Source organism: Anolis carolinensis, chromosome 2 (genome assembly GCF_035594765.1).
Source record: "Anolis carolinensis isolate JA03-04 chromosome 2, rAnoCar3.1.pri, whole genome shotgun sequence".
Lineage (NCBI taxonomy): Eukaryota > Metazoa > Chordata > Lepidosauria > Squamata > Dactyloidae > Anolis > Anolis carolinensis.
The window spans coordinates 85,012,852-85,040,691 of record NC_085842.1 but is presented as its reverse complement, the minus strand read 5'-3'; the positions used below and the strand labels follow the sequence as shown (position 1 = coordinate 85,040,691).

The window sequence follows — 27,840 nt, the reverse complement described above, 5'->3', positions numbered from 1 at the left end:
TCAACCCCTCCATTTATTCATGTGGTTAGGATTGTCAAAACAAAATTTTTATTCAGTCTCTTTATCTTTAATGGTTGTGGTAGAAGAGGGAATTTCAGTAGGTGTAATGCTTGTTACCAAGTTGTCTTAAAAGCAACTCCTCTAAAATTCCTTTTCCCATCACACCCATTAAAGACACTGCGATGGAAGCAGCATGGTGTAGTGGTCTGAGTGATGGAAACCAAAGTTTGATTCCCTGCTAGGTCAGAGTAACGCATGGAGTGAGCTTTGGTGAGTCACACATTCCCAGTTCCAGAAATCCCTTAGGATTGCCATAAATCTGAAATGACTTGAAGGCACAAAACAATAACACTCTCTCGTTTTTAAACTGGTAAGCCTAATATTATCTGAGTGACCATAAGCTGGCCTGCCTCCGAATAGTATGTTTGAATGTGCACAAGAGAGTGAGAGCTCCTTGGGGAAGAACAATATGTCAGAAGTAGTTTTCAAGTACTATTAAAGACACTTTGCACAGCAATTGCCTCACACTCCCTTTGCTGGAAAGGGGCTCTAAGAGCTGGCAGAGGAGCATTACTATGAGTGAACTTCTCCTTCCAGCCCCCTTACAGTATTAATTTGGAGCAGCTGGAAGGAGCGGTCTCACACTGGCTGCCCGCCAGGCTTCTTCACAAGCACACATGAGCTGCTGAGACAAGCTGCCAGCGGACGGGAGCAGGCCAAGACCTCAGCTGAACAATGAGAGGAAGCAGAGTGGGAATTCCATCCCAAGGAAAAGTGGAGACAGGAAATCAATGTGACATGTAAGCAAACTCTTCCCTTCCACCCTATAAAATGTCATATAGTAACATATCAGCATCTTAGTGAAAAGCCAGGCCACATTCACAAATCCTCCACAACTGACTTCAGCTTCTCCTTGCCTTTCATTCCCTCTATCCCTGCTTAGAGCTGGGTGTAGTCCCCTTCAAGAAAACACTCTGTTCATGTTATTTCTTGTGTTCTCCCTGGAAAAAAGTTTAGCTTTTAAATAGTCTCCAACAATCTCTAGTTCCTTCTTTGGGAAGGACAATTGAAGGGTTTTACCAACAGCTAAGCCTATTTAGTGTCTGAAAAAACTCAAAACATTGTCAATCCTCCACATTTGCAGATTTGACTTTTGCATGTTTGATAATTCATGGATTTGATTAAAATGGTCTCTCTGGGGATTGGTAGGTCCTCCAGAGTGACTTTATGGTCAACTTCCACCAGAGGACCTAGAGTCATAGCGGTGGACCTAGGGATTCCTAGAGAAAACACCTCTCTAGGAATCTCTAGGTTTTCCAATGTGATTCTATGGTCAAATTCTCCTGGATACTGACTATACTGAGTCATGTTGGAGGACCTGGAGATATCTAGAGAGATGTCCTTTCAGACAAAGAAATAAGATTTTTTAATTTGCAGTTTTCACTTTCATGGGGGCCCTGAGCCCCTAACTACAGTAAATGTCGAGGGCTGATTGTACGTTTTTTCTAAAATGCTCAATTTTAATCAAAATATGAAATCAGAAACTGTGATAAATCCATTTGCAATTGAATGCTTTGTCTTTCTGAAATGTATTCCTACAGCTTAAACCAGGTACCCTTCAAAACTGCAGTCCTCCAGATGTTTGGGCCTCCAACTCCCAGAATCTCTGACCATTGAACAAGATGGCTAGGGCTTCTGGGAGTCAGAGGCCCAACAGATGGAGATAGACAGTTTGAGGATGCCTGGCTTAAACTGATAGTTAAATTTCTCCAAATCTGATCAAATATTTTTGGGGGTGAAATTTCAAAAGAAATCTACATTTAGTTGTTTCAGGAAACTACTGTAAAATTGTGGCTATTTACATCTAATCTGAAAGCTAATTATCAACCGTCTCATCCGAATACCTCTATATTAGCTGTTCACATTTGCATTGTGGCTTTTCTGTACTGACAGTTTTCTACACCATCTTCCATAGAAGGACACAGAAGAGACTTATTAAATTCACAGCACAGCCTATGATTCATCAGGCTAGTTTCTGACTTGTTCCTGTAAAAGTCCTGAATCTTTCTGAACTGCTACAAAATTTTAAATGATTCCAGTGATCAAATATATCACATTTCATTTTGTGGCATTGGCCCAGTCCTTACATTACACCATCAGGGACCTGCAATCTTCTTGGACCTTGGGCACATTTCAACTATGGCGTAAATGATGTGGTTATAACCAGAAAATGTTTGAGGGGATAAAATAAATGATATACAGTTTCTTCCATGTCTGGTACAAAAGAGATTTGCCACAATTCACTATAGGGCAGAGGAACTGCTGTGAAGCAACCTTTGGCAATAGTCTAAAGTTGGGTCCAAATGTTTTGTTAGCCCTTGACATAGCACCAGACTGCAACAACAATATAATACAAAACACAAAACACAAGCAGTAGTCGTCTTCCTATGCCCACTTTCCACATCTTTGTCAAAATAGAAAATATGTAGCCCTCCACATTCACTAGGACTAGGAGATCAAGATACCCATGGAAGTGCAAAAACTGTGTATAAAAACATGAACAAACACCTCTTTAGGACTACAGTCTCATACTGGAGGACATTGTGATTCCAAGAGAGAGCATTTTAATGAAACCCACAAATAATCAAGTCTACAAATGTCAAGCGCATAGTTGTGGAGGGCTGCACATCATTCTGAGCAAAATTATAGTACAAAATTTTAGAAGACATTTTTATGCATATTTTGGCAATACTAGTGCATCTTTTATGCCCATATTTCCATTTTGGAAAATGTATAATGGAAATAAAAAGAATAGTGATTTTAAGATGAGTGTTGTGTAGATTGAATGCTGTCCTAGAACTCAAGGAGACCAGGGTTCATATTCCCCACTCAGCTGTGGAAATCCACTATGCGGCCTTGGGCAAATCATACTCTCCCAACTTCAGAGGAATGCAATAACACTCCTTCTCTGAACAATTCTTGCCAAGAAACCATGACTTTAAGTCACACAATAACAGTAATAATTCAAAAGAGAAATCCTCACTTGTTAGTGAAACATTTTAATGGTGTGAATGATAGATCATTCACCTGCAAAAATGGAAGGTAGCTCTGGATAAATTAAGGAGGAAAGTAGCCTTTCTGTTATGGAATCAGAAGCCCTTAAAGTGGGACCTTCTAGCTCCTACCCACAGAAATTCTGTGGCTTTCAAATAAGGTCCACATTGCAAAGAGGTGGAGACAAGCTCTTCCTTGAATGATGAATTTGCATCACTGCACTTGTGTCTGACCCAACAGATTCCATTCATCTACCTAGTACTACTGCATGTTTATACAAGCAACAACTTTTAGCTTGCTGAGTTACACAGGCTGAGAAATGTATGTCATGGACAAAGAGGACACATTTCTAAATGCATTGCTGTCTCCTCTCTGGACAGCTATACAGTGATTGGCAGCAGTTTGAGAAAAAGTGACACCAACTGTATTGGAAATTATATAAATTGAGTTCCAGGCACAACTGTGCTAAGGCAAATGATTAGGAGCATTGTATTTGGCTTAAAGGCCCTCTGCCCTCTGGAGAACAATGACCCAGAAAGAACCATATTACTGAAAATCTAATACATTGAGAGCAGAGACTTTTTTTTACAGCAAACGCTGTGCTCTAGGGCATCCTATGCTCTGGCTCTCACAGCATTCCTCTCACCCTGATATCTGTCCACAGTAATAGGAGGAAAAGAACAGTGATGTGGTGGTATGCAGACTCTCCAGTTATCTAAAGAAAATTTGAATCTGACACACAGCTAACACCAGCTTTATAATAGGCTCTATTTTTCTGTGCACCTGGATTGTTGAATGTACCATCGATGTGACAAGAGCAGCAGAGAAGTGAACAAAGACAATTCTGTCAAAATATGTCTGTCTGCCATCCATATGCATGTTCTCCCACATGTACATGGGATGGGATTGTATTGGCTTTCAAGTGGTGGTGAGTCACCAAGAACATCCTCAAACAGCATGAAGGGGAGCACGGAGATGGGGAAATTGTGGCTATGCTGATGAACTATATCCCAAATATCATTCACTGCCAAAATAACTGGAACGGCGCACTTAACCCAGCTTTAGTGCAGGGCTTCTTAAACCTTTATTTATTGATTTATTCATTTACCATATTTATATTCCGCCCTTCTCACCCTGAAGGGGACTCAGAGCAATTCCACTTACAATTCCTTTCTGCCCAAGAAACTTTTATGTGATCCCAGGTATATTGGCATATAAAATAGGTATAAAACCAGCATGTGCAAGGCTTGCTAAACAGGCTAATTTTCCTTTTTCTGGAGTTCAACTGAAGCATCTTACAGTCCACTGTATGCACTGCACATCATTGCTAACAGACTTCTGTGAAAGGGTGGTGTTCAGAAATCATTTACCGTGGCCCTTCACGACCCCAACATTGGAGTTAGGGGACCCCATTTGGTGTCCGGGCACACAGTTAAAGAAACACCCCTCTAGTGTATGGACACAAGCATTGTAGACTTTAGAACTCCTATGCTATCAAATCTTCTGAAATGGCTGTGATATAAAGGCCTCTCATGTTTATTGGTACACAAAACAATCTATAAACAGTTTAGACAAAAGATCTGCTTTTGTGTACTTCACAACAATTAGCAAAGACTCTGTAGTATGTGCCACTGTTTTTGTATTCTTTAAAAAGGCATTTGTATTTGTTGCACTCTCTGGTTGTTTGAAAGAATATAAAATTTAACTCAGTTTCTTGCAATTACCTTTCTGTAGCAATTGAAGTAACAATTGAAAACAACCAGAAAAGAGCCTTTTCTAAAGGAAAAAGAGCACCTTCTCATTTTTTTAAAGCACACATCACTCTCATCTGAAAGTAGAAATCAACTTCACTTCACTCAAAAGTACAACACAAGAGGCAGTTCTGTTCAGAATGAAAAGTAGCAGCCAACCATGTGTTAAAACACAGACTGCATCGATGATGTGTCACCATCCGCATCCTTCCTTTTTCTAACCAATCTGCACTACAAAGCATGATTCTTTGTATTGTTTTTTCCTATTAATAAGAGCAGATGACATCATCAGGCCACAAAAAAGGCCTGGCAGTCAAGTTGCCGGGGGAGTGCAGCACATATGCAACATCACATTAACATTTCTAGTTTGGAACAGTTGCATTTTAAATCCTTTATACCCACTGAAGTGGCAGCTTGTGTTTTAAAATTCTCTTTGTTCCCTTTCCCCTGTACTGCTATTTGACTCTTCTATGCTGGGAGGCTGATTGGCTAACTATTGCATGGTCTTCAACAGTTGGTTTATTTAGGTGGCATTCTTCCGATGATAGAATTCATAGTTCCCAATTGGTAGTTCTTTGTCTGGGTGGTCTGCCCTTGCCCATTAGCTCAATAGGAAGAGTGAACAAGACTCCCACCAAAAGGCTGCTGCTGCTAATACTTGATTAGAAGTCAAAATAATGCTTTAGACCAGGGGTTCTTAACTATTTCTGTTTCATGGGCTCTTTTGTCAGTCAAGCGAAAATCACAGACTCATTCTTACAATGTAAAAGGTAAAGGTTTCCCCTGACGTTACGTCCAGTCATGACCGACTCTGGGGTTGGTGCTCATCTCCATTTCTAAGCCGAAGAGCCAGCGTTGTCCATAGACATCTCCAAGGTCATGTGGCCGGCATGACTGCATGGAGCACCGTTACCTTCCCGCCGGAGTGGTACCTATTGATCTACTCACATTGGCATGTTTTCGAACTGCTAGGTTGGCAGGAGCTGGGGCTAACAGCGGGCGCTCATTCTGCTCCCGGGATTTGAACCTGGGACCTTTTGGTCCACAAGTCCAGCAGCTCAGTGCTTTAACGCAATGTGCCACCAGGGGCCCTACAATGTACAATGTAGTGGTAGATAATTTTATGACACTCAACATGGGCATGTCTTCAAATTAAAATTTAAGATTATTCAAAATTATGTTTTACAACGTTTTCACAATTTCAATACTGATAACCATGCAACATCTGTTCAAACCATTTTTCAAAATTTGTAATGTGACATGAAATCAATACTACTGTAGTGTATTACATACATTCACAAGTGAAGGAAATGCTATATTTCAGGTAGAGGTGTGAGAAAATAGAGATAATAAGCTGATTTTTTTCTAATTCAAGCTCATGGACCCCTGAAATATTTCCATGGACACCTGGTCAAGAACCCTGCTTTAGACAATTTCTTTAAAGATTGGGACCTTTCATAAAGAAGGTCCCCAAGAACATGGTTCATAATTGTTATAGAAATGTCTTTGTGTTGGAAAGTGACAAGTCAATTTAATTTTGTTTCTCTTTTAAAAATTTACACGTGGGGCTGGGGAAAGAATTTTTAGGGGTATAAATAATATAAGATGTCTATAACATTTTAAGGTTGCTTTATATGGTATTTTTACATTACAATACATCATACTGCAATGAAAATATTATTAAAAAGATGTCATAATAATGCTTACCCTTGACATGCTCTTGGGGGCTGATGGTGTCAGGAGCCATTTTTGTCTCCACTCACCTCAGCAAAACCTGGCATCCACATCCCACAATTGTTATTTTTCTGTACAAAAACTGGCTTCCTTGGGTTGCATTGACATCCAAGCACTATGTTGCAAACCCACAAAATGTTTTTAAAAGAAGTGACAGGTTTGGCAGGGCACAATTGGCTATTTTTATTAGGTTTTCTTGAGTACAATCTGTCCAAGCCTACTCTAGTGACCTAACAATAGTTGTGGAATGCTAACTCTTTTTAATATTTTATTTGTTTATTAAGGGGTTTTATTTATATCCAACATTTTTCTGAAATGGGAACTCAAAGCAGCTTGAAATATAATTTAAAACAGGACAACTAAAACAATATGGAATACTAAAGGCAAACCCAATCTGAAGCCAAGAAAACCATGTGATAGAATCGCCAAAAGTGAGAAACAATTTAAAGCCATATATCAATTCCACAGAAGATTCCTCTCTTTGACAGTACTATTCAGATGTCCGTGATTGATATACGTAACTGTCAACCCCAGTATACATCATTGTTCCAGACATTGCTATTTCTAGCACTGTTGGATTTTTTTTTAAATCTTGCAATTTTTATGTCCAATGTATTTACTGATTTTCTTGTTTCCCATGTCATATTCATTTCCATGCTATTCATTTCCTTTCTTAAGGGCTAGAGGAAGAAAGGTCCAATTCAAATGACTTTATCTGTTTTCTACTCTCACTGGGTAAATGCAGATAACAGTGACCTGAATTTGGTTAAAAGATCATACATTATGAAATGTTTGCTTGCTTGAAAGTTCCCCAGGAGAACCTACTCACTTGAAGATAACAAATGCGACAACTCAAATCTCGTGCCTATTTAAAAATCCATCCACACTCACAGCAAGCAGGCAAGGGTCCGTAATTGGATCAAAATCAGTGACATTTCTAATTAAACACATCACAATCTGTGAAGTTCACTGGCCACTGAACTGACCCCAAAGCAGACATATGGAAAGTTCTATTTCTTCAACTCCCTAAACCACTAGGAATTTGAAATAAATCTCAGCAATTTTTACTTTAAATTTCCCTCAATAATGCAAAACCATTCTAATCATGGTGTTTTTGCATGATTATGGCCCCATGATACTTATGTGTAGGCTACTGGGGGGCTCTACAGGTCAAAGTTGTCTGCTTCTCCCCACACTGTTGCTCACACCTGCTTTAAAGCTATCTTTTCTTGGCAAAGAATTATTGGCATCTTACTAGTGGCATATAAATGTGTGAGTATTTTTATTATGTCTGCACATGTCTTTTTGTGTGCTGTGGAAGTTAAGTATTTTCTCATTACTGACATATGATACAGTCTCTGATGCCTCCCTTCTCCCACACGGCAATTCCATGCATCATGGAGAGGTGGTAGGATTGGGAAAGTATTTGGCTATGTCCCTTTAGTCAAACAGAAAATTATAATCGAGGCACTGACACCTCCACAGGATACTGGCAGAGCTCAGCATTGCTGTAATCATACTTCATCTGGTTACAGAAGCATAGCCAGATGCTTCTCTATTTCTGCCCACTCCCCATGAGGCATGTATAGCTCAGAGATATATAGGGTGATGGTACATGGCTCAGGAGTGATGATATATGATTCAGCTTAGCCTAGATCCACATGTTGAAAACTACTATCTTCTGATGAGCCATACAGGATTTCTGCCAATTGAAGTTACTATCATATATGTAACCCTAATACTTTGCATTCTGATTTCTTCCTTGAGGTCTGTTGGTGTATTTCAGTGGTGACTATTTATTATCCTTAAGCATTCTCACTCACTGAAGCCCCCAATGCCTCAATAACAGGATGAGACTCATGTATTACTAGTACAGCACAAATAAACTGAACCACCTACTAGGCTAGGAAAGCTTCCAGGAAACAGGATAGTAAATCATACCATCTTCTTTTGTCCTACAACCATTGAGGCAACAATCATTCATCTTGGATTATGCTGGCTGAACAGAAGAAAGACTAAGTACAATGGATAGTATATAAATACAAAAAAAATATTTCTGGTTGCATCCTTAGCTTCTCAGGTAGTTCAAGTTTTGTAAGCCTGGAGCCTTGACTTTTCTTATCGCAAGGCACAACCAAGATTATCACTGATGTCACTCTTAATTTGACATAGCATCCTTTGTTTCTTTTGTGCATAAGTATGCTGTCATTTTGGCCCTTTTGCAGTGTAATCCTAACTTTTACAAAGTTTCCACAGTGATGAATTCTTTTTGCATTCAGGAGTGACAACTGCCAAGAGGATTACATTGGCACCACCTCAACCGGACAGTCTTATGCCAGAATCCCACTATGGCTCAGTCTAATGGCTTTCTGCTTCATCCAGCTTATGCTCCAGTTATGGCAGACCAGCATGCTCTCTTTTCTAATTGAGCCCAGAGGTTAGTACATTCCAAGGGGAGTATTATAAAACAATTAAAAAAACCCACATCTTTCCTTTATGCAGGCCAAAGAAGAGAGTGAGCGAGAGAGAAAGCAGGTCCCAGTGAAAGCATCAATAAATGTCTGGTTAAAAGTTGTTCCAACTGTAAATCTGGCTCTCTTATAGTATTGAGAAGCATCATTCCTTTCTAACAAGTCAGCAAATTCCTTTGTTGAAAAGTAGCTCTTTTTAGAATGACCACATGCAGGGTATTTTGAACTGTTCCATCTCCCCAGTTTGCAACAGGGAAGAAATAGCAATTGGTGTAATTCTTGCTGTACTGGCAGGCAATCAAAATGGCTGTATTTCACATTTTGATTAACTATGTATTTCCCTACACTCAAATGGTAGAATTTGGAAAGCTGTTTTCTTTCTTGTTACCCACTGCAGGTTTGGCATGTAACTTGTTCCTGTTACTCACTGAAATATTGAAAAGACAACTTGTGTTACTTGATTTCCACTTCTTTAAAAATACTTCAAGATTGATGGGAAGATGGCATCAAAACTACCTCTAATGTGTAGCATCCTTTAAATGGGGAGGTGATGGTGCATCAGTTTAATTGTTTACATTAACTTTTACAGTTATAACAGTTTTTGGTACTGTTTTTTATCATTTGGACTGATATTAACATACATCATTCTGAGGTCTATATATATATAATACTAGAAATACATATATACAATGAGTAGCAATGTTGAGTATGACAAAAAAGAATCTACAAGTGTAATGCCAAATGCCAGACACCCATATTGGCTTGACATTTCTCTCAGTTTACCACATAGACATCTTCGTCTGTATTGCTTTTCCCAGAGGATTATGCAGCTGTCACTAATTCAACTGTTTTGCCAGGAATGGTGCCTGTGACATCATCATAAACTACATCCTCCTACTCTCATGTCTGAACCATTTGGTTCATATTGCTTTTCCCCTTGATAGGGCTCTGTTCTTTTCACCCCCACTCAAACAATTCTCTGGCAGCTTTTCAGAAAAGACTCCCCAATAACTTTGTGAGTTCCAGCCCATTCCAACACACGTGAACAGATTTACTGATGGCTAATGTCTCTACCACAAGCTTCACATGATGGCTGTGAATAGGGATTCTCTGCACAGTCTTACAGTGTAGAGCAGGGTTGGGAACTGGCAGAGATGTTACTGTTACCATCTGCATATGGGCAGAAATACCTTCTCTCTTTTCAAGAGAACCAGAGTCCTTCTGATTACTAAACTAGCATTCAGTGGGAGGAGAACAAGACCCTATCATCTCTCAAGACAGCTTTTTTCAATCACTGAACAGCTTGGGTTGCCCCAAACTTTGCCCATCTATACACAGCTAAAAACCAAGAAGAGAGAATACCAGTGGTAACTCTGCAGCTTTCAGCTGCACTGAGAGGGCAGTAGGTTTCCCCTGACATTAAGTCTAGTCGCGTCCAATTCTGGGAGTTTGGTGCTCATCTCAATTTCTAAGCCAAAGAGCCAGCATTGTCCAAAGACACCTCCAAGGTCATGTGGCCGGCATGACTGCATGGAATGTCGTTACCTTCCTGTCAAAGCACTACCTACTGATCTACTCACATTTGCACGCTTTCGAACTGCACGTTTTAGGCCCAGCTTCGTTGGCAGAAGCTGGGCCTAGCAGCAAGAGCTCCCCTGGATTTGAACTGCTAACCTTTCGGTCAGCAAGTTGAGCAGCTCAGAGGTTTAACCCGCTGCACCACCAGGGGGCCCAAAAGAAAAGTAGTCATCTTTTATTTCAGCTAACATTAATCGTTTTTCATATATCAAAAAAAGGAAAAGAAAGACAGATGAGTACTTCTTTAAGTTACAATGCTCCAACCTGTAGCAGCTGTGGTGTGGTAAGTTACAGCCATTGCTGGCTGTCTTTGTGTTACATGTTTTAATAGATGAAATCCTTGTTCCATCTATCCTGCAGTGACCATTAGCTAGGCAAAGTTATGTCATGCAGCTTATGTACTTACTTGAAATGTAAGTCCTTGAAGGTGAAGTGAGTCTCTACAATGCCTGTAGTCTTCACTCTGGTTCTCAGCACATCTTGCTGGGTGGGAATGTAATCCACTCTGGCTATCCTCTCCAAATCATTCAGGTAGCTGCAGAGAGAAAAGGGTGGTGGTAAAGCTTAGTAGAGTAGCTCAGCTCAGCTCAGTTAAAATGTCATTTGGAAGAATGAAACTAAATGGCTGCATTGGCATTTTTCCCCAGGACAACTTTCTCTCAGCCATACACTAGCTACACTTGCCTGAGAGAACAGCACACTTTTGCAATGCAACCAAATCTAATGAACACACATTTGGAAAGAAGCAAAAGCTAATGGCTATATAACCTGATACAGAGACAGGCTCAGGCTACTTAGTGAAGTAGAACACTATATTCCATATAAAGTTTCTCAAATAAGGGGGGAAATACTTCCTCTGAACAAGACATTGAGTGATATCAGAGACAAATGCACACGTTTTGTGCGTAACGAGAATAGGAACAATCTATATAGATCTATCCAATGACATTTTACTCTGAGATGGAGTAAGCACTAAAACTTGTCATTACTTTAGAAAGGAGAAGCTGTTTTGTGCAATGTGACAAATGTCAGTTGATGTATAGGCCAATCCTATGCCTGCTCTCCTGGGAACAAGTTAATTTGCGTTCAGTGGGGATTTGGGTTTTTTTTTTAAAGGGCAGAGGATTAGAGCCTTCAAGCTTGTTTTCCAAATGCAGGACAACTGACTTCTGCCATGCACTTGGGAGCCACAGGCTTTGAATTTCAAATTCCCTTTGGAGGGAAGAAGCAAGAAAAATTCACTTGGGGCAAAAATAAAATGAAAATAATAATTAAAAGATTTAAAATATGTTATGTTGGCCACATTGTTCTATCTTTTCACAATTGGAAGAGTATAATCTTTTTCTTTCTTTTAGAAGAGGTATATGATTTTTGGGCTAAAGGTGCCTATGTATCTTTGCCACGGATGTATATGCTCAGATCTGTAGCCCACTCAAACGCTGTCATCATTTTAAGTTAATCACGGCTGCACAGTTCCGTTAATACAATGCAGCTCTCAGGAAAAAGGAAAGTATTCATCACTATGGCAACAAACCAAAGGCAGGAGGGGGAAATGGGGAGGAAAGAAGAGAGCGCCTGTGCAGAAACCATTTATGGCTGCTTGCCATTTATAGTCAAAACACTCAAACCCTCCTTTCTGGGAAGGAAGAGGGAGGTCTTTGGGGAGAGAGGAGGAGAAAATCAGCAGGGCTGCCAGAGGCACAAAAGATCAAAAGAAGGCAAATCCTGCTTTTGATGCCAGAAAAATCTTTTACCGCTTTGGGCACATTTCTTCCTTCTTTCACTGGCGGAGCAAGAGAGAAAAGTCAAGCCCAGGGGGAAGAAAGTGCAGGACACACCATGCGGGCAATCTACCCCTGAGGAATATGCATCCCTAAAATGAGTTGCCAAAAGATTGGCATGGCCACTTCAATGTAATTCTTTCAGATTGCACCACACATGCAAACTTGAAGTGGTCACAACATGAAGGGATCACACCACGGGAGGCCCAGCATCAGATCTCATCAGCATCAGACCCCATCATTGCCCATCATTTTCAGAGGGCAAAGGAAAGCACCACTCCCAGCCGACGTGCCTTTCTTTTTTCCCTGGCAAGACCCACCGTGTCAGTTCTTTTCATCCTAAAAGAGGATGGCAAGCTGGGAGTTTGGGCGTCCACAGAGATCCCTTTTCATTTTAGAATGAAGTGTGACCACAGAAGCAGAATCATATCTGGCCATGCTGGTCAAATGATACCAGTTTCTTTTGCCAATCCTGTCATTCTGTTTGGATCTTTCCAGCAGTCAGCAGCTTAGTGAAAGGAGCCAAGCTGAGGACTTAAAAAACTAACACACAATGGCAAGATGATTCAATCCTGAAAGCCTAAGAAAGACAGCCACTGCCTGTTGAGCTAGGGTTCAGTATTTTCACAGCAAAAGCATGACGGTAATGGAAATAACAAAACACAACAATGGAGAGTATCGCAAACAAAACATTATAGTACCTAATGCACACACATTGTTTAAAATGCATATCACATCAAAGAAAACAAATTACTGTAAATAAGGGGCATTATTATCTTGGCTATTTTTGCACAGGTACTCAGCTAGGAGACCGGGACATTGTGTCTCTTTGTCACTGCCAGAAGCCATTTTTATTTTGTCTCTTTAAACAGCCAGCATCCACACAGTGGTGTTTAGTGTCTAACAGCCACATTTTGAGAGGATTATTTTATTCACTTCACAACTTTTGAATAGCCAACCCATCACTGGAATTCTCTAGGAGGCTTTCATGACACACAGAGAGGTGTTTAAAAGTGCAAAAACAAGGCTTTTGAGACCATGGATTATTGAGAGTTACAGATTATGCCACATTTTAAAGGCCTGAGCAAATAGAAAGGTTTCTGCCTGACAGGCACCAAAAAAGACCATAAAAATAACATCAGGTAGGCTTTCAGGGAACACTCTCCAATATGTTCAATGCTACTAACAAAAAATTCATCTCCCTTGTAGATCCCACCTCAATTCATCCATGAGCGACACTCAAGGTTGAAGATCTGAAGGTTCAGGTTGGTACATGTGGGAGAAGCTGGTTCTTCCAAAATAATCTCATACCAAACTATTTAAGGTTTGTGATCAAAATGTTCTGTTTCAGTGAAAATTTGTGTTTCCTTTCCCAGTCTTTCTGAAGTTTCTGAACTATTTTTAAGACTAGCCTACATACTCAGTAGTCTAAATGTGAAGTTACTAAATCACAGATAATAAAGGCCAAGATGTCCCCATTTAGATAAAGTTGCAGCTGCTGAAGCTGATAAAAGCTGTCCTGACTCACAGAGCTCACTTGATATCTATTAACAGCACTAGGTCAGATGAGCGGATAAGTCAGTGGCCAATATACCTTTTCAGTCCTCTCCTTTACTATACCAAAACCTCATATGTGTCTAATGACAGAGAGTGGTGAAGCTGGGTGTCATCTGTAGTACTTCAGATCAAATCTATATGTCATCCCAGTGTCTTCATGTAGATATTAAATGGCAAATAAGAACAAATAGAACCCTCGGATACCTCAAAGCACAATTGTCAACTAGTTGGGCAGTAATCTCTTAGCATTCATTTAGAATCATGGTTATGCAAGAAGGAATGAAAACCACATTAAAATATGACTTCCACACCTTGCCAGAGGTCCATGGAATTGAAAGCCAACAGATTTAGAAGAGGATCAACATGTTCACATTTCCACAATTCTTCAGGCAAAGACCATCCCCTACACAGGCAACCACAGAAGCTTTCGTGGTTTGTTTCCTTTAAGACCAAGTGAATTGAATGCAGGTACAGTAAATAGCTTTTTCTCCAACCCTCTCACACCACAACATATGATTCTATGCCAGTGGTTCTCAACCTAGGGTCCCCAGATGTTTTTGGCCTACAACTCCCAGAAATCCCAGCCAGTTCACCAGCTGTTAGGGTTTCTGGGAGTTGAAGGCCAAAACATCTGGGGACCACTGTTCTATGCCTTTTGGTGCATTAGTGAATTTATGAGAGCCTTACTTCTGCCAAAGCCAAATGTCTTTTGGGTCTTTGAATATATCCTACTGCATATTGCAGTTAGAGAAGAATTCACATATGTCGTGTTTTATTGCCTTTCATAACTGCTATTTATTGAGTATAAATATTTATATCCATCCACCACATTAAATAATCCTTTGTCATCACAGATGTACTGCTTTGCTCAGCATGCTGCAAAGGATCTGAGTGTTTGTATTTCTCTCCTCCATGCTGTCAGAATTGGCCCTTCTCAGTAGGAAAGCTGTTGCACTCCACAGTGAGCCTTTGCATGCACAATAGTCCAGTGACCTTACCTTCTTTTCTTGTAACCAACTTTCAGCCATTCTTTTTCAATACCATTTCAACCCCAGTCCCTTTTGACCACTGTGCAAAAGCTTGCAGTTCTGGAGCTAAATTCAGAATTTATTTCTAGAGAAAACAGTGTCAGATCAATCACATGAGCGAAATCTGTTAGGTTAGTAACAATGTCAGTACCATCCAAATGTGTTATCCTGAAGCTAGGCTGCTTAATCAGATTATTACAAACAGGCATCTTTTAAGCAAATTATAACCATGGTAAACCAGGGGATCTGCAGTAGAGTGGTTTAGCAAGAATGCCACAATGAAGGATGTGTTCCAGAAACTGAACCTTTAAGAAAAACAATGACCAAGGTATTTTTCATGCAAACTGGAAACTCCTGAAAGCAGACACATCACCTTTAATATATATTGATTCATCCAGGAGAAGAGTGGGCTACTATGGCTGGGTTTAACAGATTGTCATTGCCTGCAATGATTTTTAAGATTGTCCATTGCACCCAAAGGGTGGCAGATTCAGGACAGATTAAAGGAAGACCTTTACACTGTGCATAATTGTGGCATTTGTTATTACACAATGCAGCAAAGCCCACCAGACTAAATGGCTTTTGAAACTGGATTAGAAATTCATGTAGGATAAGACTTTGAATAACTGCTAGTCAGAAAGCTATACGTTTCCTCCATCGTAAACAGTAGTACCAGTTGCTAGGGAACACAAGCATGAAGGTACTGTTGCAAATGTTATTTGTGGGCTTCCAATAGGCACTAACTGGTTGGCTACAGTGGGGACGTGATGCAGCACTAGAGAAGCCTGATCTAGCATTCATTTGATCTCATCAGCCATAGGTTTTGTTACAATCTAATTCCAAATCTCAGAATAGGAGCCAATTCTAAATGCTTAAGAGTCCATTTACGTGTCACTATATTTTATTATAGTAGGTAAATTAGTCTCATCATCATTTTAAAAAGGGGAAAGCAGAGAAGGCTCTTGATCCAAGTGCTTAAATGAGATTTAAGATCCAAGTGAGAAATGATATTCGTTGTTACAGTTACTAGTAAGCAGTAAGTAAGTAAAAGTTTATTTGTATACCGCCCTCTCTCCCAAAAGGGACTCAGGGCGGTTTCCAATATAAATATACTACTTATCAATCCTATAGTGATCCTATGAATGAGAGATTTGGTCATTACATGCTCTGCTCAGGAGATTGCAAACACAGAGTGATGTGTTTTTTAAAAACTGGTAAAGTTTCTTCCTCAATTTTCCCTACATCAGAATTTGAGTCTGCTTTCCATATGACATATACTGTGGATCAATTAAATAAAAATGGTGATAAAATGCATCATTGTCTGATCCCTTTGCCAACAGGAAACCATTCTGTTCTCCATATTCTGATTGTGCCCCCTTGTCTTGAATTCAGGTTATGCATAAGGACAATTAAAATTGTTTCATTTCCATTTTGCCCAGAAAAAATCCATCATTTTAATGAGCTACACAATCCTCATAAAATTTTCTGTGTTGTCTTGGCCTAGCCTTTTCCCTCCTCTGCTTCATTTCCTTGTTTAGTTCTCCCTTTGGTGTGGACTTTTCCATTTGTACTTAGTTTTAGGGGTGGCGCTTAAAACCCCCTAGAGGCCTGGCCTTTTTGCCTTAGCGCTTGCCTGAAAGGCTTTTCCCTCCCTTTTATTCTGTGTCAAGTTTTAGAGGAAAAGTCCAGAAATTGTCTGGATTCCTTGGCCTTTGTAATCCAGACAGGCAACCTTAGCACGTATTTTACCAACATAGCTTAGAGTACCTTACCATATAGTCATAGTCCAGAATTTACCATAACGAAGTCCAGTATTTTACCACTAAAATAGTATTTTACCAATATAGCTTAGTGTACTTCACCATAGTTCTGTACTTTACCATCTTAGTTCTGCATTATATCTATAGCCAAGTATTTACCAACAATATAGTCCAGTATTCTACCTTCAATAGCCGAGTATTTTACCAAGTGACTTATCATCATTATAGACAAGTATTTTACCTCATTTTGTTTGAATATAGTCAAGTATTTATTACCAGCATAACTAAGTTCAACCAACAAACTTCATCTTTGTAATATATTATTTTGATTCACCTTTCAAGAACCCTGACTGAAGTTAACTTTGCCTTTTGTTTCCAGTAAACCTATTTGGTTAACTTTATCCTGCCTCAAGAGTCTTTATTTTAAAGAACTGAAGTACATCAGAGGGTATACCGATAGCCACTGGGTATAGCCAGACATTATAGTTTTCCTTTTAACCCCAGCGTGCCACCATATTTTCAATTGCTGTACTCCATTATGCTTACAATAAGACCTTTAGTGCTCCTGCCTTTTCTAGATGCAGCTTTAATATCTAGCATTACTCACTGCATATACGCCCAAATCATGACCATCGTGTTGGCAGTTTGTGAGCTATCATTTTATTTTCTCTATTTATTTGTATGTCTATTTTTGTTAGAATTGAAATGGATTCAATTTCTACAATATGGAGCACAAACTAAGATTCTTGTCATGTTTAATTATGTTTAATTTACTTTGCTTTGTAGCCTCTGGCTGCTTTATATATATATCAATTCATTATTAATACCACCCCATTTCTTTTTCAGCCATCATTTCTGGAGTAAAACATTATATAAGTATCTGGTTTGAAATTTTCACTCCCTTACACTGTAGTTTGTACAGACATACCACAGTTAACAAAAATTCTGTCAAAGAAGCTTCTTATTAATAAAGTCATTTCACACACACAGTCACAGTTTTCTTTTGTCATCCTCTGGCTGGCAAAACATTACGTTTCACCCTCAAGACACAGCAGTGTGTCTGAAATAAAATAATGCAAAAAAGCTTGAGCTGGGAAAGAACAGGATTGCATTCTAGCTGATCCTACTATTATAACTGTTTGTGCCTGTCTGTAAAAGGCAAGATAAACAGAAGTTGTATCCAGACTCCTTTCCTAAGTAAAATTAATCCCTGGCCAAAGATCCAATTTTTTTATTTATACAATGATAATCTAATATGATTTTTTTTCATTTCATACATGCACATATTATTAGTTTTGGATTGCTATGAGTTTTTCAGGCTGTATGACCACGTTCCAGCAGCATTCTCTCCTAATGTTTCACCTGCATCCATGGCTGGCATCCTCAGAGATTATTAGTTTAGTATTCAGAGTTCATTGAAGCATGTTGAACAGATCTTCTTTGTACTATAGGAATCTAAGCCTATTCTTTCCAAACTATTTCTACCTCTGGTTCTAAACATTCTGTAAAGAGGTAATGCCCAGGAATATATTGTTTACTCAGATGTACTTATATTGCTATGATTATACATCCTATTGTCTTGTTTCTCAATTTCTAATTTCCCCTAATTCATGTTTCTCGCATTCTACAATAGTATTTTGTGTACTGTGCAGCTTCGGACTTTTCTTCCACATCCCAGTGGAGATCCTTATTAGCACAATTAATCAAAGTTTCCCTAGAACACAGACATATCTGAAGAGTGCAGTGATGAATAGTGTCTAAGATTTATTTTAAACCAAAGCCATCTAATTTTGGAGTTTTCTCAATATTTTGGAGTACTGTACGAATGAAGATCAACTGCAACAATCAAAAATGCCATCTTGGCCGGGCTAACCCGGCTATTATTCTCTCTTCGGCTCTTTAGGGAAATTACTGTTATAGAACAACAGACCAAAATGACTATGTAATTGCACTAGAATTATGAACTAAAATGCCAACTTCTGTGACAAGATAACTCAAATGGAATGATAACAGGGAGAAGGTTGCAATTTATACTTGCAGCCCTGTAATCTAAGAAAATTTCTAGAAACAATCATTTGGCATGGAAAGTGGAATGCCTGATTCAGATTCAGGTCTATCTTCATGGACTAATTCAGAGCCTTGATGGGAAACACGCTTAATTTGGTGATGCCAGCATTACTAACAATGATATTACAAGGGCTATCCAGAAAGTTCATTACGTTTTGGAATTAAAAATAAACAAAGTATAGGAGAAAACATTTACCATATTCAGTTGAAAGCCAGACCCAAATACTAGTTCTCACCATAGTCCCCATTGAAATCTAGGCAGTTATCATAGTGATAAAAGTGTTTGAAAAGCCCTCCCCCCCCCCAACATTTCCGCCTGGCTTGCGTCCTGAACCAGGCTGGCTTCCCTTCCCTCAGCTGTCAAGTGCTGTGTTCAGCTTTCCGCACAGATCTTCCTGGATCGCTCTTTTGTTTTTCAGATGCTTGCAAGGAAGGCGCTCTTCTAAGGTTTTGCAAGAAGCACACCTTTTCTGTCCCAAAAAACCTTCCTTGCAAGCATTTGCAAAACAAAAGAGCGATCAGTGGAATGTTTGGGGGGGGGGAGGGCTTTTCAAACACCTTTATCACTATGATAACTGCCTAGATTTCAATGGGGACTATGGTGAGAACTAGTATTTGGGTCTGGCTTTCAACTGAATATGGTAAATGTTTTCTCCTATACTTTGTTTATTTTTAATTCCAAAACGTAATGAACTTTCTGGATAACCCTCGTATATACTGTTAAACACCAATGGACATTCCTCCCAAGATTTGCACACAGAACTGTTTTCTCTCCAGTCACAAAGGGCTAATGTAGTAAGTGCCCCTTCAATTTTGATAGAATACCAAGAGTTATGGGTGCTACTCTTTGGTTTGTCCTGGGAATAACCTCTTCCATCAACCAAAGTTTTCAAATAGGCAAGTTTCGAAGAAAACTAGTCATTCATCGCTAAGTCTCCCACTAAAAGTTGGTCTGCTACTCTTTCCTCCTATATACTTCCCTTGTTTCCTTCCTGCATTTTTGATTATGATGATGATGTATTTCATATTAGTTAAGGTCCTTGGGATTGCTCTGGTTTGTACTCAAGCATCACAACAAAAAGCGTCAGAACATTAAAAAAAGAAAAAAAAGAATCATAGAGCCATCTAGTCCAACCCCCTTCTGCCATGGTGACTCCATGAATTTAATAAGGTTTTCTTAGGCAAGGAATACTCTGGGGTGGTTTTGAAAGTTTCTTTGTCTAAAATGTAGCCTACAGCACCTGGTATTCATTAGTGGTCTCCATCCAATAACTAACCAGAGTGGATCCTGCTTAGATTTCAAAATCAGGGTGGGATTTGGTGCCTTTAGGGTTTTTAGGCTGATCTATTGGCTCTTTTTCCTGGCTTATGCTCTAATCTATATTGAACTATTATTTGCCTCTTGATATCACCTTAAATTTTAAGCCTGAAATGTAAAGATTTCAGACTGACTTGTATGTTGGTTCTCGCAGAAGCAGAGGCAGCAGGAGGACATTTTTGCTCCCTGGCTTCAGGTAGGATTTGGCTAAGATTTGGCTAACATTTTAAACTGAGTGTGGGCTTGGCTCCTGTGGTCAAAGTCTAACTGCTGTGTGACTGTTGTGTTGAAAGAGAGCCAGGTACTTAAGTTGATTGACAGCAGGCATTGTTCCCTGTTAATTGAGTTTCTGGGAAAGCTTCATTTGCCAGAGGCTGATCTCTGAAGGGCAGTTGGTTCTCGCAGAAGCAGAGGCAGCAGGAGGACATTTTTGCTCCCTGGCTTCAGGTAGGATTTGGCTAAGATTTGGCTAAGATTTGGCTAAAATTTTAAACTGAGTGTGGGCTTGGCTTCTGTGGTCAAAGTCTAACTTTGTCTAAAAGACACTTTTACTAACTATCCTTTGCAGTACATACAGGAAACAAAACAACATAAACAAATACACAAAGAGGTGGTTTGGGGCAGTCTGCACATAAAGTGCGTGCATATTACTTAACTGTACAAAGTGGCCACCACACTCACCAAGAGATGCAGCAAAAGCAAAACATTCCCATCACATGCACCAGCTGTGGCATGTTCCGCTTTTTCACACAAAAACTAGTCAACTACATCTGCTCCAAATGCAAACAGATGACTCTGATGGAGCAGAGGATCCAACAGCTCGAGCACCGTATTAAGACCCTTAAGGACATTCAGGCACTCAAGCTCTTCTTGGACACTGCACAACACTCTGCTGTAGATCTGCAGCCTGCATCACACCAACACCACCATGACCATGATCAGGAACCTTATGCGGAGATCAACTCACAGGTAGACAACCCTCAGGCTTGGAAGGAGGTCACCCATAGAAGGAGACATAGGACCAGGCAGCCTCCGCAGAACTCCTCTGCTCAGCTGGATTTACACAACAGATTTGAAATTCTTACATCATTAACATACAATCAGGAAACTCATCTTGTGGAGGACCACAGTTTCTTAGATACCACACAGTGGGCCACCCTTGATCAATGCGCAGGGGATAGCCCTGACGGGGACAGTGCATCACCACATTCACACTTATGTAATCAGCAAATGCTCCATCCTCAATCGTAGACCAGGAGCAACAGGAACATCCTTGGGAGAGTAATGGGCTCTCGGATGTATCTCAATGGATTGTCATTGATGAATGCACTGGGGATGTTGAGGAGGAGGACAACACTTTACACCTACACGATTCACTTCAACAGGAACACTCTTCAGGGGACATACACACTGTCTTGCACAAAAGGGACCCAGTCAATCCTCAAAGGAAACAGGTCTTGGTAGTAGGTGACTCTCTCCTTAGAGAAACGGAAGCCATCATTTCCAGACCGGATGGGATGGCTCGAGAAACATGCTGCCTCCCGGAGGCAAAAATACACCATATCACTCAGAGGCTCAGCAGGCTCCTAAAGCCCCATCACCCTCCCCACCTTATGTTGATTCATGTAGGTACCAATGACACCGCTAGGCATACTTTTCAAAAGATCACAAATGATTTTCGAGCTCTGGGAACAAAGCTAAAACTGTATAATGTACATGTGATCTTTTCATCCCTCCTCCCCGTTGTAGGACACGGCTCTACAAGGGCCGGAAAAATAGTACAGTAACTGGCTCAGAAAATGGTGTCAAGAGGAGCATTTTGGCTTCCTTGACCATGGTCTACTCTTCCAAGAGGATGGACTACTAGCAAGTGATGGGGTGCGTCTCACACAAGTAGGAAAACATCTTCTTGCACACAGACTCACAAACCTCATCAGGCGCACTTTAAACTAGATCCACTGGGGGAGGGGAACAACAGCCTGGCGAACACTATATTACCCATGACCACAGGGAACCGCCAAAAGGCTAAACGGAGGGCTGCACAAACACAGCAAGGACCAAGTACGGAAAGCACAATAATCCCAAATAAACAGCCCAAGGGGAGGTCACAGGGGCTTACATGTCTTTACACCAATGCTCAGAGCATGGGAAATAAGCAAGACGAACTCCAACTCTTAGCACAGCACCACACATACGATGTCATAGGCATTACTGAAACCTGGTGGGATGACTCCCATCACTGGAATGTAGCCATTGAGGGCTATAACCTCTTTCACAGAAATAGAACAAAGGGGAGAGGAGGGGGAGTAGCTTTATATGTCAAAAACAGTTACATTGCAGAAGAAATGCAAGACTGTAATCTGGGAAACCAGCTTGAAAGCATCTGGATAAGAATCAAGAGAACCGGGACTCAAAAAGATCTTGTCGTGGGTGTCTACTACAGATCTCCAAGTCAGGATGAAGGACTCGATGAAGCCTTCTGTCAACAGCTGGCCAAACAGGCACAAAGAAGAGATATAGTAGTCATGGGCGATTTCAATTATCCCGATATCTGCTGGAAAACAAACTTGGCCAAGAGTACAAAGTCCAACAAATTCCTCACTTGCCTTGCAGACAATTTTATGGTCCAGAAAGTAGAAGAGGCAACAAGGGGATCAGCAACTCTTGATCTAATCTTAACAAATGTGGAAGACCTGATCAATACAGTTGAAGTCATCGGATCCTTAGGGGCAAGTGACCATGTGCTCTTGCAGTTTGCAGTACAAAGGAATGCTGAAACTAAGACAAGTCAAACATGCATTCTGGATTTTAAGAGAGCTGACTTCCAAAAAATGAAGGAATTACTGAGCGGCATTCCATGGCCAGTATAAAAAAACAAGGGAGTTAAGGATGGATGGGAGTTTTTCAAAAGTGAAATACTCAAGGCGCAAATGCAAACAGTGCCAACAAAGAAGAAAAATAAGACAAGTGCAGACATGCCAGAATGGATATCCAAAGAACTTCTAACTGAGCTAAAGCTCAAAAGTGACATGCACAAGAAGTGGAAAAGGGGAGAAATCACCAAAGAAGAATTCAAATGTATAGCCAACACCTGCAGGGAAAAGGTTCGCAAGGCTAAAGCGCAAAATGAGCTCAGGCTTGCCAGGGACATAAAAAACAACAAAAAAGGCTTTTTTGCTTACTTTGGTAGAAAAAGGAAGAAAAAGGAGGCGATAGGGCCACTGCAAGGAGAAGATGGGGTGATGGTGACAGGGGACAGGGAAAAGGCAGAACTGCTTAATGCCTTCTTTGCCTCGGTCTTCTCACAAAAAGAAAGCCATCTTCAACCTCAGCAACATGGAATGGACGAAGGATTGGGGGAAATCCAACCCCAAATAGGGAAACAAGTTGTCCAGGAACACCTGGCCACTCTAAACGAATTCAAGTCCCCAGGGCCAGATCAGCTACATCCAAGAGTATTGAAGGAACTAGCGGAAGTTATTTCAGAACCACTGGCAATTATCTTCGAGAGTTCTTGGAGAACAGGAGAAGTCCCGGAAGATTGGAGGAGGGCGAATGTGGTCCCTATCTTCAAGAAGGGAAAAAAGAACGACCCAAACAATTACCGTCCGGTCAGCCTCACATCGATACCAGGCAAGATTCTGGAAAAGATCATTAAGGAAGTGGTCTGCGAACAATTAGAAACAAATGCGGTCATTGCTAATAGTCAACACGGATTTACCAAAAACAAGTCATGCCAGACTAATCTGATCTCTTTTTTCGATAGAGTTACGAGTTGGGTCGATACAGGGAATGCTGTGGATGTAGCCTACCTGGATTTCAGTAAGACCTTCGACAAAGTCCCCCACGACCTTCTGGCAAACAAACTAGTAAAATGTGGGCTAGACAAAACTACGGTTAGGTGGATCTGTAATTGGCTAAGCGAACAAACCCAAAGGGTGCTCACCAATGCGTCGTCTTCATCATGGAAAGAAGTGACAAGTGGAGTGCCGCAGGGCTCCGTCCTGGGCCCGGTTCTGTTCAACATCTTTATTAACGACTTAGACGAAGGGTTAGAAGGCACAATCATCAAGTTTGCAGACGACACAAAACTGGGAGGGATAGCTAACACTCCAGAAGACAGGAGCAGAATTCAAAACGATCTTGACAGACTAGAGAGATGGGCCGAAACTAACAAAATGAAGTTCAACAGGGACAAATGCAAGATACTTCACTTCGGCAGAAAAAATGGAATGCAAAGATACAGAATGGGGGACGCCTGGCTTGACAGCAGTGTGTGCGAAAAAGACCTTGGAGTCCTCGTGGACAACAAGTTAAACATGAGCCAACAATGTGATGCGGCAGCTAAAAAAGCCAACGGGATTCTGGCCTGCATCAATAGGGGAATAGCGTCTAGATCCAGGGAAGTCCTGCTCCCCCTCTATTCTGCCTTGGTCAGACCACACCTGGAATACTGTGTCCAATTTTGGGCACCGCAGATGAAGGGAGATGTTGACAAGCTGGAAAGCGTCCAGAGGAGGGCGACTAAAATGATTAAGGGTCTGGAGAACAAGCCCTATGAGGAGCGGCTTAAAGAGCTGGGCATGTTTAGCCTGCAGAAGAGAAGGCTGAGAGGAGACATGATAGCCATGTACAAATATGTGAGGGGAAGTCATAGGGAGGAGGGAGCAAGCTTGTTTTCTGCTGCCCTGCAGACTAGGACACGGAACAATGGCTTCAAACTACAGGAAAGGAGATTCCACCTAAACATCAGGAAGAACTTCCTCACTGTGAGAGCTGTTCGACAGTGGAACTCTCTCCCCCGGGCCATGGTAGAGGCTCCTTCTTTGGAGGCTTTTAAACAGAGGCTGGATGGCCATCTGACGGGGGTGCTTTGAATGCGATTTCCTGCTTCTTGGCAGGGGGTTGGACTGGATGGCCCATGAGGTCTCTTCCAACTCTACTATTCTATGATTCTATGTGCAGGGAAACACGTGAACAAGAACATGCTTCAGTAACACACTCCTGTCAGCAGCACCTCACATTTGAGAACTGTCTAAATCTACAGTATTCACAAAGATTACCATTCAATCTGGGTTAAAACAGCAGATAGTCTCCCGCAAAAATTTCCACAGCACCCCCTGAATGTTCTTTTATTCCATATCAAGAAATAATAATGGGTGGGAGTAAAACAGATACAATCAAAAGATACTTTCATCCATAACAACATCTACACTATCCTTCTCCCATATTCAAACCAATTAATCTATGTTAAAGGATTTTGAGAGAGTTACAATGTATGTAATGAGAAATTAAAACCCTTCCTCTCCTCTCTTGAAGAGCCCTTGCTTTGTGCTTTGACATGGCAACTAGTTATATGTGTATGTGGGTGCGTGGGTGCATGTGTTCGGGTCCATTAATATAACTGGGATCTCTTTTTTTAAAAAAAGCCTGACTTCTGGTTGGGGAAGGGAGGCGAACATGGGGGAGGGTTCAACCATAACCCACATTTTTACAATTTAAAAACATATGGGGGATTTTGTGGCAAATCCTCATTTCTTTGATTCCCACCTTGGAAACTCCTCACTCCTTTCATATACAGAGATTAGCAGAGTTTCTGAGCATATTTGCTGTTAAAGGTCAATGCTATATTTTATTATACTTTCTCATTACATTTTGAATTTAGAAAGTAAATAAAATAAAAAGAAAGTGTATTAAGACAGATATAGTTTCACGGATAATGTCAGTGGCTCTAAAAAGCCACATTCTCAGCTGCAGAGCGGGCTCTAATCTATGAAAGCTCATGCCACAATGCATTTGCTTTTTAGACACCACATGTCACTGTCAGCAATGAGATCAAAGCAACCTTTTTGATTAGATGCTGGGATGCAGTTTGAAAAGAGGGAAGGGATTCGGGTTTACTGAACCCAAACAGCCAATATAACTCTAGATTAGTAAATTTGCTATGTCACTTTATTCCCCTAGCCTGGGTTCAAACAACCCTTTAACTGAAAATCTGAACATCTATATATATAAAAGGATAAAGTTGTTTGCACAGTGACTATAACAACAAAACTAAATGTCCCAGAAATATGAAACTTGGCAAAACTATGCAAAAGCCTTGCCTCCCAGTTAAAACAACACAACCACACCACAAAACTACAATCCGGACCCACAAAACTCACAACAGCTCATCGTGACTATAACAACACAACTAAACGCCCCAGAAATACGAAACTTGCCACACAACTAAATGCCCCAGAAATACAAAACTTGACAACACAATGCGAGAGCCTTGCCTCCCGGTTGTAACAACACAACCACACCACAAAACCACAATCCGGACCCACAAAACTCACAACAACACATCGTGACTATAACACCACAACTAAACGCCCCAGAAATACTAAACTTGGCAACACAACGCAAAGCCTTGCCTCCTGGTGGTAACAACACAACCACACCACAAAACCACAATCCGGACCCACAAAACTCACAGCAGCGCATCGTGATTATAACAACACAACTAAACGCCCCAGAAATACAAAACTTGGCAACACAACGCAAAGCCTTGCCTCCTGGTGTTAACAACACAACCACACCACAAAACTACAATCCGGACACACAAAACTCACAGCAGCTCATCGTGACTATAACAACACAACTAAACGCCCCAGAAATACGAAATTTGGCAACACAACGCAAAGCCTTGCCTCCTGGTGGTAACAACACAACCACACCACAAAACTACAATCCGGACCCACAAAACTCACAACAGCTCATCGTGACTATAACAAAACTAAACGCCCCAGAAATACGAAACTTGCCACACAACTAAATGCCCCAGAAATACAAAACTTGACAACACAATGCAAAAGCCTTGCCTCCCGGTTGTAACAACACAACCACACCACAAAACCACAATCCGGATCCACAAAACTCACAACAATGTATTGTGACTATAACAACACAACTAAATGCCCCCGAAATACAAAACCTAACAACACAACGCAAAAGCCTTTCCTCCCGGTTGTAACAACACAACCACACCACAGAACCACAATCCGGACCCACAAAACCCACAACAATGCATTGTGACTATAACAACACAACTAAACCGGATGGCCATCTGTCTGAGGGGTTTGGGTGGGGTCTTCCTCCATGACAAAAAGAAAGGGGTTGGACTGGATGCAAACTACAAATCCCAGCACTCCATTGCATGGAGTCCATGCATTTCAATTAGAGGCCTCCCTTTCCCTTTCCCTGCCATCCAACCCACTGACCCAGTTCCATGACTCCGCAGGCGGGAAAGGCTGGGACGGATAGAATGAAGGAAGGAAGGAGGGAGGGAAGAGAAGTGAAGGAACACCAAGGACAAGAGCCCTCCCTCTCTGCCCGGAAGGCCAAGAGCAAAAGGGAGAGAAAGACCATTGATCCAGTTATATTTACCCTCCTTTCTGACCAGTGTGTTCTTATCAGCGAGCTTAGGATCGGAGCAGAGAAAGGGAACAGCATAGGAATAAAGGAAACAAGGAGAGCACCCACTCTATCTATCCATCCACTCATCTATCCATCCACTCACCCACTAATAATAAACACCTACACAGGCAAGAATCAGCCATGCACTGAGGTTACAAGGCCATTCAGTGCTCATCCACCTCCCCAATCCCTACATTCACACTTGGCCTCAAAAAAAAAAAGTTACAATGACAACAACAACAAGAAGAATAAACACCATCACAGGCAAGAAGCAGCCAGGCAC

At 40.9% G+C, this 27,840-nt stretch overlaps 1 protein-coding gene across 1 annotated transcript in view; it reads right to left on the bottom strand.

Annotated features, from left to right (window-relative positions):
- Positions 1-27,840, bottom strand: part of gnai2 (G protein subunit alpha i2) — a 198,671-nt gene that overhangs the window by 21,596 nt on the left and 149,235 nt on the right. The window contains exon 5 of the mRNA XM_062970104.1: positions 10,995-11,123. Within this exon, the coding sequence (XP_062826174.1) occupies positions 10,995-11,123 (129 nt within the window). The remainder of the gene's footprint in view (positions 1-10,994; positions 11,124-27,840) is intronic.